Source organism: Drosophila innubila (genome assembly GCF_004354385.1).
Source record: "Drosophila innubila isolate TH190305 chromosome 2R unlocalized genomic scaffold, UK_Dinn_1.0 1_C_2R, whole genome shotgun sequence".
NCBI classification, from domain to species: domain Eukaryota; kingdom Metazoa; phylum Arthropoda; class Insecta; order Diptera; family Drosophilidae; genus Drosophila; species Drosophila innubila.
Window position 1 is genome coordinate 14,593,280 of NW_022995374.1, and position 14,312 is coordinate 14,607,591.

Here is a 14,312-nt window from a genome sequence, read left to right on the forward strand (position 1 = left end):
AACAGGACAACAGAGAAAAGTAATAGGTTAATAGATGCATTTCCACAATCATTAAATCATTTTGAGGGGAAGAAAACTAAAGAAAACATTAATACGGTACGATTTAGATTATGATGCAGATGACGATGATGTATGAAAGACTTTAGCTAAAGAGTGGCAGAAAGAAATCAATAAATAAGTTCATAGAGTATATATATGCAGAGTAACTACCGGGCAACCATTGGGCAGTAGGCAGAGGCGATAGAGTAGAGCAATTTTTGGTCAGGCCATTACTGAAAAGCTTACAAAAAGGCAAACAACAATATCTAAAATACAATATAATATAACTAATAAGTAAACTAAAAACTAAATTAAACTTACTTCAACTCAACTTAGAAAATGTTGAAAATCTTACCAGCTCTTAAATTAATCACAGTTAAACACAGCGTCTCCATTTAACAAAACAACCCACAATTTGCTCTCGTAACAGAGCTGCAAACAACTGTTAACAGTGGCGCTGTGAGTAACCGTCAAGTTGAAATTCAATGTAAACTTAACATAGTTGCAGGTAGTACCGTCTACTATGCATATAACGGTAGCAATTCTGTATAAAACAACAATTGACCTGACTATGAACTTAAGCAATAACTATCTTAAAAAAAAAAAAATTATAATTATAAGAAAATTATTTTAATACACACAAACATAGAAGAAAGTGCCTTCACCGCTCTCTTAGCATCTGTAAAAATAGATAAGATATTATATTTGATTAGTTAACTATAGTTCTGTTTGCCTTAAAATAATTCCCATTTTGTACCAACACCAATAAAAACATTGAAAAATTTGTTTTTGTTTCTTTTTTTTGGGGTTTCAACATTTCAATATCAATCTTTATTACGTTTTTTTTTCTTGTTTTTGTATTTGTTTGTTACCACACTTGCATCAAATTCAAACATGTTGTGTATATAAACAATGCATATATAATGCCTTTTCTTAGTTCATTTCATTTTGCAAAAATAACAATTTTTCTGCCTGTTGTTGTTTCTTGTTATTATTGTTGTTGTTCTTGGTTGCATTGTCTAAAAAAACAGAATCTCAAATGTTCTTTATATATATATATATATTTTTTTTTTTTTTTTATTTTGACAACAGTATTTCGATTAATGCTACTTTGTTATTATTATTACAATTATTAATAATATTAATTGTTTGTTGTTCTTGTTTCTGTTGTTGTTTAAGGTACTAACAATATCAGCTTCGTCAATGTAAGTTTTGCTTTTGCTTTTTATAAATTTGTTTCATAATTTTTTCGCCTTTTCCTTGGTTTTTATTTTAACAATAAATATATGTATATGTATTGTATATATATATATATTATATATATATATATTTATATAAACACTTTAATTTTTATTTTCTTAATTTTTCATTTTTTAATATTATGCTACAAAAAATAAACAACATTCGTTTGTTACAATTACATTTTTCTTTTGTTTTCTGTTCTGTTAATTATTGTTTTAAATGTCTGTTCATTTGGTTTGACAATATATATAATAATATATATATATATATATGTATGTATAATATTCTTTATATGGCAATTTTTTTTCAAATACACTTTTACTAAAACTTGTTCTGGGTTTGTTCATTTTTCTTTTTCATTTATCATTTTCATTTACTTTATTGTATGTATATATGTTGTTGTATATATGTATGTGTATATATATGTATGTGTTGTTGTATATATATTTTTTGGTTGGTTTCTTTGGAGTATATTTTGTAACTTATGCTTTAGGCTAACATTTTTATTTATTTTCTTGTTTTTTTTTTTAGTTTTTAAACTATCTTTATAAATATTAATTAACAATAACAAGTTAAAACTTAGTTGTTAAATTAATGAACAAAATCAAAGAGAATTATATATCAGTATAGGTGTATGTGTGTATGTGTGTGGGTATGTGTGTGTGTTTTTGTGTGAATTAAAAACAATGCAACAAAAATAAAAATAAAACATTTAATGTTTTGTTTCTTCTCCTTTTTATTTTAATTTTTAATTCTGGCTTTTAAAATTAGTCTAAGCTTTAACAGCGCAACAAACAATAAAATTAATATTAATAATTTAGCTACTTCAATGAACGCGCAACATAAACCTTAGTTAATTAGTTTAACAAATTATTTAGTAAAAGCTAAATAAATATATATATTTTTCATAAAAATTTTAACTAATCTTATTAGCCAAACAACTATTGACAATTTGCCTTGTGAGCTATTAATAATTCAGTTTAATTTCATTACTAGCATTAATTTTTTTTTTATTTTTATTTTTTATTATTTATTTTTTGGTACCTTGCAATTGACACAAATTGAGAACACAAGACAAATTGTTAATAAAGTTCCATTGGGCTAATTTGAAGGTGCAAATTAACAAACAAATTGACGCAAATCAATTGTTAAAGTCATGAAAATTTGCAATGGCTTTTTGTTTAATATATTATTATTTGTATTTTTTTTTTTGTTTTTAACAGTTTTATTTTAGTTCTATAGCTTGTCTAATTTCAATTCGAGTTTAAACTTTTCTTTATGCTATTGTTGTTTAATTGTTAAACTAATGTTCAAGTGTTCATTGCTTGCTGCATTGCTTTTCGCATTGCTTGCCGCAATACTTGCGTATTTTATTGTATATTGTACTTTTGAACTATTGACTACAACAATAACATAAATTATTAACATGCAACAAGCAAAAAAAAAATATATATATTTATAAAAACAAAAACAATAAAAGATAAAATTATTAATTAATGTGTTCATAATGTTTGGACCTAACTAATACACATATATATATATACTAAAAAATATATATATATACGTATAATTTGTGTATATTTATAAGTTTTTTTAGTTGCACTTTAACTGCCTGCCTTAGTTGTTATTTTTTTTCTTTTGTTTATATATCCAATTGTTTATATATTTTATATATATATATATGTATATATTAATATGTATAATTTCAATAATTTATTACATTTAAATTGGTTTAATGGCACTCTTAGCATTTTTAACTATGTTTTTGTTGCTGTTGTTGTTCTTCTTGTTACACAATTTATTAAGCAACATATTTAGCTATTAGTTTCAACAAATTATAAAAAATTATACCAATAGAAAATATAATATATTTTTGGAGTGTTGTTACAACAAAAACATAATATGTATATGATTATATACATATACATATGCATGTGTGTCTGTAAGTGTGTAGGAAGAGGTATCTTTGATCTCTTTCGCAATTGGGACAGCATTGATTTGTTTTTTTCATTTGGTTAATGCTGAGTTGAATTTCTATATAATTTCTATATTTATGTTAATATTAATTTCACTTTTTTTTGTTTTGTTTGGCGGAGTTTTCCAGTTACATAATGGCACACATGTTCTACAGACAAACTCAATGCTGCCACACACATACACACACAAACACACACTGAGTACAAGTTACAAAAAACATTTTTGTAATAACAATTTCTATTTCCTTACTATCGTTTATTTTTATTTTGCAACAACAGACAACAAATTTGCTAACATAGCATACTATATTATAATAGATGAGTTTAATATTTTTGTGTTTTTGTGTCTGTGTGTGTGTGTGTGTGTATATAAGTTTTTGTTCTCTGAACCAACAAATCGTTTGGCCTCTTTTGCACAATTTTTAATTAATTTGTTTAATAATTTTTAGTATTTATTTTTTCGCTACGACTAACTAAAAAATCTCTCACTTTTTTCTAGCTGCAATTTTTTGATTGCATTTAATCAATAACAACAATTTAATACCCTTTGCAAAGAGAGTATTTAGAAATATTAAAACGGCAACAAATTGTATCAGTTATGAATCATATACATATATAAAGCTGCCAATTTTTTTTTTTTTTTTTTTTAATAAATGGTTGTATATATTGGATCAAAATTTACAATTTTATAACAATATAGTTCTCTAGTTTTATGTTTCACTACAGTAGCTGCAATTTGTTGTACATGTGTCTGCAAAGGGTATTTTATATTCGGCTGGCCGAAGTTTTAAACAAGTTTTGCTTTCTTTTACTTTGTTTTATAACAAACATTCACATTTGACATATGTATGTGTGGGCGTGTGTATATATGTATGTATTTTATGTATGAAGTATGTATGATATAGCTCAAACTGCAACACATATATATGTATATGTATATAACGATAATATATTTATATATATATATATATATATTTATAACATAACATACATATATGCTTCATATTGTTTTATTGTAATTAAGTTTAGTTCTATGTAGTTCGGTTTAGTTTGTTGTTGGCTTTTAGCTTCTGTTGTTGTTGTTGTTTGTTTTGTAATAATTATAATTGTTTATAGATTTATTGTTATTGGTGTTGTTCTGTTTGCAATTATAGATTAGAAATATATATAGATATATATTTGGCAACAAATAAACACAGTACGTTTTGCTTTATATGTATTTTTGCTTCAGTGTTCTCTCTGTTCTGTCCTGCGTTTCACATCTTTCTATATGGTATTAATATATTTATTATCATAATAACTAATATTATTTACTTTCATTTTGTTTGTTAATTTCACTAAGTTGCTCTGCTTTGTTTTTGCACTTTGACTAAAATTACGTAGTTTTGGTTAGTTTGACTAAAATGTTGTTGCTCTTAGCTTCCTTGCCTCTGCCTCTTCCTCTTCTTCTTCCCCTCCAATAACATCTCTATAACGTGTGTGTGTTCTGTTACGGCCTCTCATTAGTAATTTTTACTAGCTCTTCATTATTTTCTAACTTTCTGTTCATTTATATTTTTTTTTTGAATTTTTTTTCTTTTTGTAATTTTACTAAAATTCTATAAAACATGTTGCACTGACTGCAGCTATACATATGTATATATGTATAATAGATGTATATATATATTTATATATATCTGGTTTTTTGTCTAGCTTGTTAAATATTTTATAATAGCTACGCTTTCATTTTTCATCTGTTTTTGTTTTTTAAATATTTTTTAACTAATTCTGCTTGCAATGCTCAGTTGTCAACAATAATTCTCAACTTGTTCTGGTTCATACAATATTATATGATAATATGTATATACTAGATATATAAATCTATATATATAGATGTGTATATATATGGGCTTGTTTTTTTTTTTTATATATTTTTGTTATAAATGATGTGGCATCCAATAAATTCGTTTTGTTGTTATTTGTAATTGTTCTTGGTTTAGCTACTTGTCTCTCATCTATATGGTAGTATATGTATATATGTATGTACTATAGCTGTATATATATCTTTTAATCATTTACTATAATTTCCTTTGCTGTTTTGTTCTTGTTGTTGTTGTTGTGTGTGTGTGTTTGATTTGTTATTGTTGTTGTTACTCTTACAATTGGTTGTTGTTGAATATGTTTCATTATTTTGCATTCTTATTTGCTTTTGCTTTTTCTTTTAATTGTAATTTTTGTTTGTTTGGTTTTTTTGGTTTTGCTCAACAAAATGTTGCACTTTGCCTATGCGGATAACGCTTATTCTATTTGATTTTAAAGAAAACATTATCTCATAAGTAATATTTGACACAGACACCGGACTCAAGGTGCCGCTTTAGGTGGGAGCTTTGTGAAAATGCTTTGCCGCACATCAGACAGCGAAATTTTTTCTGTCCACCACATTCATATCTACAGGGACGAAAGATTTATAAACACATATATATATAGACATATTGGCATAGGATAATACTAAACAGATCAACAGTCAGACACAATAGTCTAATAGTACTGTATATATTTGAGATATGTAATTTAGCTTGAAACTCACCTGATATGTCGTTGCAATGAGCTGGCATCCTTGTAGCTCTTCAGGCAATTGTATCTGGGGCATTGGTAGCGTCCATCTGGATTTATGAATTTGAATAAATCCGAAAATTTTAATTCATACCAATAATCACGGATCAATGAATGCGCCGCCGTACTTGATGGTGGTGGCGTTTGGCTGGAGTTCGAGGCGTAGCTGCTGGGCGCTATTTATAAAAAAATTAAAAAAAGAAAACAAAAAATAGAAAAGAAAAAGAAACGATACCAAAATTGGAATCAAAGGAAAAAAAGAAGAAGAAAACTTGCATCAGACATGAGAGTTACATTGATTAACCTAAACAACTAGACAAGATTTGAGCCAAAAGATATATAGTATTCAATCCAAGCTCTGATATTGCTTAGATTTAATTATCTAAAAAAAAAAAAAAAGTAACAAGATCTTTTATATTTTTTTTTTTTTTTTTTTTGAAAGATTAGTTAAAATTTTATATTAATTTTGTTGAAAGTTGTTGAAATTAAACATTATAATTATAATAATAAAAATGTGATATTTACAGTTAGTGTGTGGTATGCAACAGTTTATTGTGTTCATAATTGCTTGTTGTTGTTCTTGGTTGGTTGGTTGATTGATTGGTTGTTGGTGTTTTTTTTTTTTGCATTTTTTTTTTTTTTTTTTTTTTTGTTTGATGAAGCATTTATGAGGCTGAGGCGAAGGCTGTGATGCTGATGCAGATGCAGAGCAGTTGCAGTGGATGATGATAAGTGGCAGCTGCTTTATAGACTTATTTAGAGGAGACTTGCGATACTTTTTTTTAATGAGGCGCTGTATGTGAATTTTATGATGCAAATTTGATTGATCGATTGATTGCGATTGATTTGTCTTTGGTTTGGTTTTTCATATTAATGGCTGCTGTAATGAAACGTGTTTAGTAATAGCATAAAGTAATCAATGGCAAATGCAACCCACAAAACTAGATTAAAAAAAAAAATTAACGTTTTGGAACATTAACAAAAATTTGTTTAGAAAATATAGTAGATAACAATTTCATTTTGTCACAATTTTATTCAGTTACATACAAAAATAGCGGTATATATATATGTGTATAGTTTAATATATTTTTAAAAATACTTAATTATGCTCTTTGACAATGTGTATAAAAATAGTTGGTTTTTTTTTGTTTTAAATTTATATGAAAATATAGTTGTATAAAATTGTGTGTGTATTGTATGACTAGTGTAAGTGTTTGTGTGTGTATGTATGATTGACGGCTTATATGACTAAATAGTTAATTTTGTTGGACATTTTTTGACTGAATTTGTTGCTGTCACAGTTTAATTTTACAAGTTCAAGCGTGATATGAGTGTTAAAAATGAAATATTAATGAAAACCAATTAATGCATTGATTTTGATTGTCTATGATTTTTTATACGTGGCTGTGTGCTAAGTGAGCTCTCAAAATAAACTCTCCCCATTTCAAATTGAAACTGTTTACATTTGAAACTTGAACTAAGCATTTGTAATAAAACTGTTAAGTTCAAACTTCATCTGTGCTGACTGTTTTTTTTTTTTAAATGTGTATATATATTTGAACTATTTGCTGTATGTATTTGTTGTTGTCGTTTAAAAGTTGTACTGTTGGTTGCATTCATTTGTATTTGTTGAGATCGCTTTGGTTGTTGTATGTCTATCATATCATATTTTATATTATATATATTTTTATATAAATGTATCTCTAAGCTAGCAAGGAACTTATATTTTACAGCTCTCCAACTAAGCTAAATATATATTTTTAGTTTCTTATTCTTCGATTTTTTTTTTGTTTTTTTTTTTCAGTATAATACTATTTTTCCATTGACTTGCTTGGCTTTGGCCTTGTACTTAACTAGACTACGTATATCAAAACAATTTGTTTCTTTTTGCTTAGGAATGTGACGTTACGAAACTGCCTCTTTTAGTGCAACCTTCCTCTCCCTAAAAACAGTTACTACTCTCAGTAGTTTAGTAAAATACTTATAACTTTTGCTTTTAAACGCTTTTGACTTAGTATCGGTTTCAATTTTCTTTGGACTTTATGATTTTCTTATAATGCTAAAATTATATGTTTAGATTTAAGCTTACGAAATTTGCTTAAGACTACAAATGCTTAAAATTAAATTTGAGTTTTGGCTGTATTTTTTTGGTACTGCAACGCACACATGTTATCTATTGTTGTTGATGTTGTAAGCAACAAAGTACAATAACTTTTGTTGCACATACAAATTAATTCAAATGCGGGCCAAAAAGTCGCAACACTTTTTGGAAACTTTTGACGCATACAATTTGCATAGTTTACATAAATTTATGCAAATCACATACACAAAAATGTGAAAGTTTAAATATGCAAAGCGTGTAAGCAACAACATAAAGCAGAAAAAGTAAAGAAACAAACTAAAAAAAAAAAAAGACTGCGCTTCTTATAAATATTTCGTATAAATATTTCTTTAGATACATTTTGTGCGTTGCGGTGACCAGTACTTAAAAAAATTATAGTTAATGGACTTGCAAATCGAATTTAATTGTTATACCCTTGCAGCATGTGTCCATAGATTACAGGAGAATTTTAGAAAAGATCGTTGAAAGTTTGGTTATATAACAACGAAACCTGGTATTGCTTAGTATTGGACAGTTTAAATAGACGTAATGGAATTATTTATACAGACACTTATCTGAAAAAACTGGTAATAGCTTTACAAACTGTTTATATATGACTTGGGAAAATTAAAATTCGGAAACAGACGTATCGGAAAACTGACTATCTATTCTTAGTATAGTCTAAGGAAACTTGATATAACTCTATTTCAGATCAACTCAAATTGTAACTGCTGCAAGGATATTTAAAATAACGGCAAGCCGTAACTCTTTTCGAATTTCTTCGACCTCTTTTATGCCGTTTCCCATCTGGATTGAATGCTGGCTGACTGCATTTGAAATGTCAGCGGCAGGAACTCCTTTTTCATTTTGGCAAAATGAGTTTTAATGTGTTTAGTTAGATTATCGCTGCGTTTGGCCGCATAATTGCAGCTGGGGCACTGAAATATTGGACGCTCTGTGGTAAAGCGGCACTCAAATCTTCGGTGGCGACTCAAACTTTTGCGTGTCTTGTAGGACTTGCCGCATTGATCGCAAGCATGTTGATACCAGGTGAGTACAAAATCTGTAAGAAATTTGTTGGCCCACACAGCGCGAGAGAGAGAGACAGAGAAAGAGAGAGAGAGAAGAGAACAGCACACAACAACACAAAAGTGTGAATGAAGCAAATGTGCGAGTGTGTGTGTGTATGTGTCGTATGGTATTGATGAAATTTTGATGTTATACATAATGATATGAGATTATTTATCGAATAATGTAAATTTATTTCTTTATTTTAGCTGATGACTGAATTTTGACTGTTTTTATTTTAATTTTAATTTTTTTATTTTTTTGAGCAAGTCAAACTACATGAAATTCAACATAAAACTAAAGTGATAAAAAAATATATAAATATATTAACAAATTTATATACATACATATATGCATTCCACATAAAGCTTAAACATATTTGACGGGTAAAATTTAAAAGAAACAATAATAGTTGTAAATCATAACTCATAATAATAATAAATATTGTAAAAAGAACAACGAAACATACGAGTATGTTGCTTAAAAGTTAAAAGAAAAATCAGGCACGCCCACATAAAGATTTAAAAGAAAACCCACATAGAGCAAATAAACACAGCTAAAGTTCCATAGCTCAATATCGCCAGAAAGCGAAATTGAATGACAGAACAAGAGGCTCTTGTGTAAGAAAAACATCGAGTGTTAAATAATTTATTTGTTGTTTTTTTTTTGCTTTTTTTTTTTTTGTTGAAAAAGACACAAATACAATAGATATAAATATATAATAAATTTAATTTTTTTAAGTAAATCTTTTGTTTTATTTAGTTTTGTGAGTAGCGCAAGGACAAGACACAAAAGCACAAGAAGTTACGCACACACACAAAGCACGCACGCACCGGTTGAGAATTATAATATACAATTTTGTTTGTATAGCACACAAATAGGCGCATGCTGTGTGTGTATGTGTGTGTGTAAGCATGTTGTATGTGCGGCTAGAACAAGTAGAACCCATGTACTATATAGAAGTATGTATAGATAAAGAAGAAAGTGAGTGATAAAGATAGATTCAAGAAATAAGACGCAGACAGCATTGATATATGAATATATATATGTATATATATATATATATATAGTTGTATGTGTGAGTGACAGACTTTCTTTCTTTTTTTTTTTGTTGTGTTGTACTGGTTACAGGTTACTGTGGTACAAGAGACTGACTGTAAATACTGATAGCTGGGTCCTAGAACTGCAGCCAGTACCGAGTAGTAGGTAGTAGTAGGTAGAGTAGAAGAGTTTATCTAAAAGAAATTTAGTAAAAAAAATAGGTTAGTGAAATTCTCTGTACAACATTTTTCTTGCTTTTTTCAGCAAAAAAAAAGAACGAAAACAAAACAAAAATAAAGTGGAAAATTTTGGTTGAGGAAAACTTGTGTAAAAAGCCAGCTAAAAAAAACATTGAAAATAGTTAATATTTTTTCTTTCTTTTTTTTTTTTGTTTTATTCAATTAATAATATAAATTGTGGTTTATGTTAATTTTACTTTTTTTTTTTATATCATAAAATATAAATATAGGTATGGATATATATTATTTTAAATAATTCACATATACTTAGCATTTAGGTATACAATTTGGTGGCATATCATTTGGAATAAGTGCTTAAGTAAAAACGTCTTATGATTCTTTTTGTTTTTGTTTGTTTTTTTTCTTTTTGGAATCGTTGAGTATTTTCTCGCTTGAGTATATTTTTCCCCTCTTTGGGTTCGCATAGCACATCAAAATCAAAGTGATTTGATTACATGGCATCACTTAGAGTATAAAAAATTCTTACAAGTCTAACAAATAGTTTAATAATATTTGTTTTTTTTTGTGGAGTTTTTTCTTTTTGGAATGACTTAAGCAATACAAATTCGTGACGGTTTTGAGTTTACATTTTGTTTGTTTTCTAGGATAAATAGTACCGCAAGGTTTCATCTCAACTGTTCAACATTGTAATACAGTTATTTTTGTTTTTTTTTTTAAGACACGTTTCGCTGACTAAAGAAAGCACGCAAAAAATAGAAAACATATTAAAATAAGTTACATAAAATTAAAAAAAAAATGTAGCGCTGGAATGTCTAGAGATTCTGAGATTCATACATTGTTGAAAATTATTATATTGTTTCATTATGTTTAAAAGCCAAGCATTTGTTAAGCAGACACAAATTAAAAATATTAAATTAAATATAAGTATTCAATTCTGTTTGGTTTTGTTTTGTTTTTTTGTTTTTTTTTTTTTTTCAATAAATATAAATAGAATTTTTTAAGTCATGTATACTTTGGTAAAAAATGAATAAACAACTCTAGTTATTGTTGTACGCAAATGGCATTGTGTTCATCAGACGCTCCTTGAGCAATGAATTCGATATGATCTGCAGGCCGAGCTTCATGTTCCACTCCTCGTCCAGTAGATGATGCGGCTGCGTCTTGCCCGGCGTCACCGGTTCGGCCTTGATGCCCAATTCAGCGGCAGCGGCAGCAGCAGCGGCTGCTGCAAGTTCAACTCCATTCGCTGCAGCGCTTGGATCGACGCTATTGTTGTTGCCAGCAGCAGCGACTGCTGCGGCTGCCGCCGCTGCAGCTGCAGCTGCAGCTGCTTGTTCTTCAACGACTGCGGCGGCTGCTGAAATGGCTGTAATGGCACCTGTTAGCCCATATGTGGGTATGGGCATCATGTGCGGCGGCAAGGGGGATGTGCAACGTGAACCATCATTCAAGTTCTCATCCCGCTCATAATGCTCCTTACGCAATGATAGATTCTCTGGAATGGGACTTTCACAGCCATTGTGAGAACCGGCGCTGCCCACACTGGCGCTATCGCTATGACCAACGCCTCCAAAACCGCCAGCTCCAGCAACACCTGATCCTGTTGTGTCCAGCTTCAGTTCCAGTATGCTGCTACGTGGACTGCTCGTTCTAGAGCCGCTGCCCGTTGTCTGTTGTGCAATTGCCGGTGGTATGCCATGTTTGGATACCAGATGCCGGACCATATGATATTTGCGACGGAAACGTGAACTGCAGAATTCACAATTGAAGCGAGGCGGTATACCGATGCATTCATCCCGCATATGACGTTGCAGGTGACGCTTGCGCAGATAACTCTTGCCACAAACGGCGCAGGGGAAACGCTCGTGAGGATCATCGCGATCATTCTTATCGCCGCCAAAAACGCTGTGCCCAAAGTCATATTTGGAGTCTACGTTGTGGTTGGTGGTTGTTGATTGCAGTTTATTATTGTAGTTGTTGTTGTTGTGGTGGTGTGTGCATGTTTTAGTTTCATTGTTGTTACCATTTGTTGCATGTTGATTATGTGATGATTTTTGGTGAATTGTGATGGGTGTTTTTTGTTTTTGTTTTTTCATTTTGTATGGTTTTTGTGAGTATTTGTGTGTGTTTTTTGAGGGGGTTTTTATGAAATGAAAATGAAAAGAAAAATAAAAAAATATTGTGTGAAAAATCATAAACGCAAATCCCTTAAACTGTAGTTACTTCTTTTGTTGTTGTTCTCTGGTTGTTGTTGTTTATCTCAACTTAAAACTAAACTTAAATGCCTGATTTATATTTAAGATTCTTTTGTTGTAAGTTGAAGAGAACTAAAAACTAAAATTACAATTACAATTTCAATTTCACAAATACAAATAATAAATAAAAACATTAACTAATACAACAAATTGTTTAACTACGCTACATAAATACAAAACAAATGGTTTTTCTCGTTTTTACTTGACAAAATTACAATTCTTTTGTAGTTACAAAACTCAAAAGTATTACAACTAAAATGTTACATTAACAAAGAAATACTTTGAAAAAAAAATATAACAAATTTTACTAGTTAGTTGTTGTTTTCAAGTAATTAATATTTAAAAATATGTTTCGATAAACTAATTAAATTTAACTTGATATGTATTATATTTATAGGGTGTTTTTGTGTCTTTTTGTTTGAACCACATTCGCGAGCTGTAAATTCTCTTTTGAAATAACAAAATATTATGCATTTGTTTTTAACAAAAAACCAAGTTTGATTTCAATAAATAGTTGTACACATATATTTAACTTTTCTTCTTTTTCACTTCATTTAGCTTAGCTAACAACATTTAGTGGAATTTCGTATATACAATTTGACAGGGAAATGAGTTGAAAGGGGCGTGTAGTTGTTGTTGTAGTTGGTTGGTTGTTGCAACACACACATACTGTTGTTCTTGTTGTTGTTCTACGCTTTCTTCAGCTGATGTATGCCATGCTTTTGCCGCAGATGCAACTTCAGATCGTAGCGCCAACTGCAACTAAAATTACAGAATTCACAGTGAAATTGTACGCTTGATTTCTTAGCGGCAACTGCAAGTGCTGTTGTTGATGTGGCGACTCTATTATTGTTGTTGTTGTTGCTATTGCAATTGTTATTGTTGCGCTTGGTTGTTGTTGCTGCTGCTGCTGTTGGCAGCAACATGCTCGAGTTTAACAAGTTGGCCAATTGAAATGAGGCAGCTGCCGCAGACATTTGACAGCCACTGCAATTGCTGGCATTGCATTGTAATTTGCTGCTATTATTATTGTTGTTGTTGTGCGCTATTGTGGCATGTGTGCTGCCACATTTGTACATTCTGCGTATTGTTACTTCCGGCTCATAAACCTCACGCATTTCAGTCACATTTGTTGCTGCCGCTGTTGCTGCTCCTGTCTGACAGTTGCTGTTGCTGTTAGTGCTGCTGCTGCTGTTGTCGGCGGTGGCAATTGTTGCTGCTGCTGCTGTTGTTGGCGTCTTGGTTGTTGCTTTGCTGGCAGCCGCCACAACAGCCGTGGCAAAATTACAGTACAACGTCCTTAAATCTGTAAAAATTGTGGATTGGGTGGTTTTTTTGGGCTCAAAAATTTGTCGTCTTTTTGCGAGGGGGAAAAATTGGGGGGCAACTTATAGCGTACTATATTGTTGATTTTGTTTATGCATGTGTGTGTGTATATGTGTGTGTTTTATTTTATAAATTTACAGCTACTTAATTGAATAAATGATTAATTAGGCGCAACTCTCACACACATTAAAATTAGAGTTAATCAAAGATTTAAAAACTAAATTAAGAGCAGAAAATTATATTTAAAATTACTTAAGAGAAATGCACACCGCGCCGACCGCCAATATACTATATAATATATAAATTACACAAATTATTTTCTATAGTTCTTGCTGATTTTTTGTTGTCGTTTGTTTTCTCTGCATTGTTTTCACACATAAAAATCATAATTAAGAAACTTAATTTAATTACACAAACTTCAGCACCAAAATTTTACATAAACTTTTTGTTTGTGGACGTGTAAATTAAATTT

General features: G+C 29.7%; 1 protein-coding gene across 19 annotated transcripts in view; it reads right to left on the reverse strand.

Moving 5' to 3' along the window:
- Positions 1-14,312, reverse strand: part of LOC117783624 (longitudinals lacking protein, isoforms N/O/W/X/Y) — a 71,292-nt gene that overhangs the window by 33,303 nt on the left and 23,677 nt on the right. The window contains exons 6-7 of one of the 19 annotated variants that reach the window (XM_034621125.1): positions 5,824-6,025; positions 5,168-5,684 (exon numbers count right to left, since the gene is read on the reverse strand). The exons of 15 other annotated variants lie outside the window; for them this stretch is intronic. In XM_034621125.1, the coding sequence (XP_034477016.1) occupies positions 5,567-5,684; positions 5,824-6,025 (320 nt within the window). In that variant the 3' untranslated portion in view covers positions 5,168-5,566. Of the gene's footprint in view, positions 1-5,167; positions 5,685-5,823; positions 6,026-10,126; positions 10,254-10,637; positions 12,190-13,015; positions 13,821-14,312 lie in introns of those variants that run through there. 3 more of the 19 variants (XM_034621128.1, XM_034621115.1, XM_034621118.1) reach the window with 3 other exon arrangements.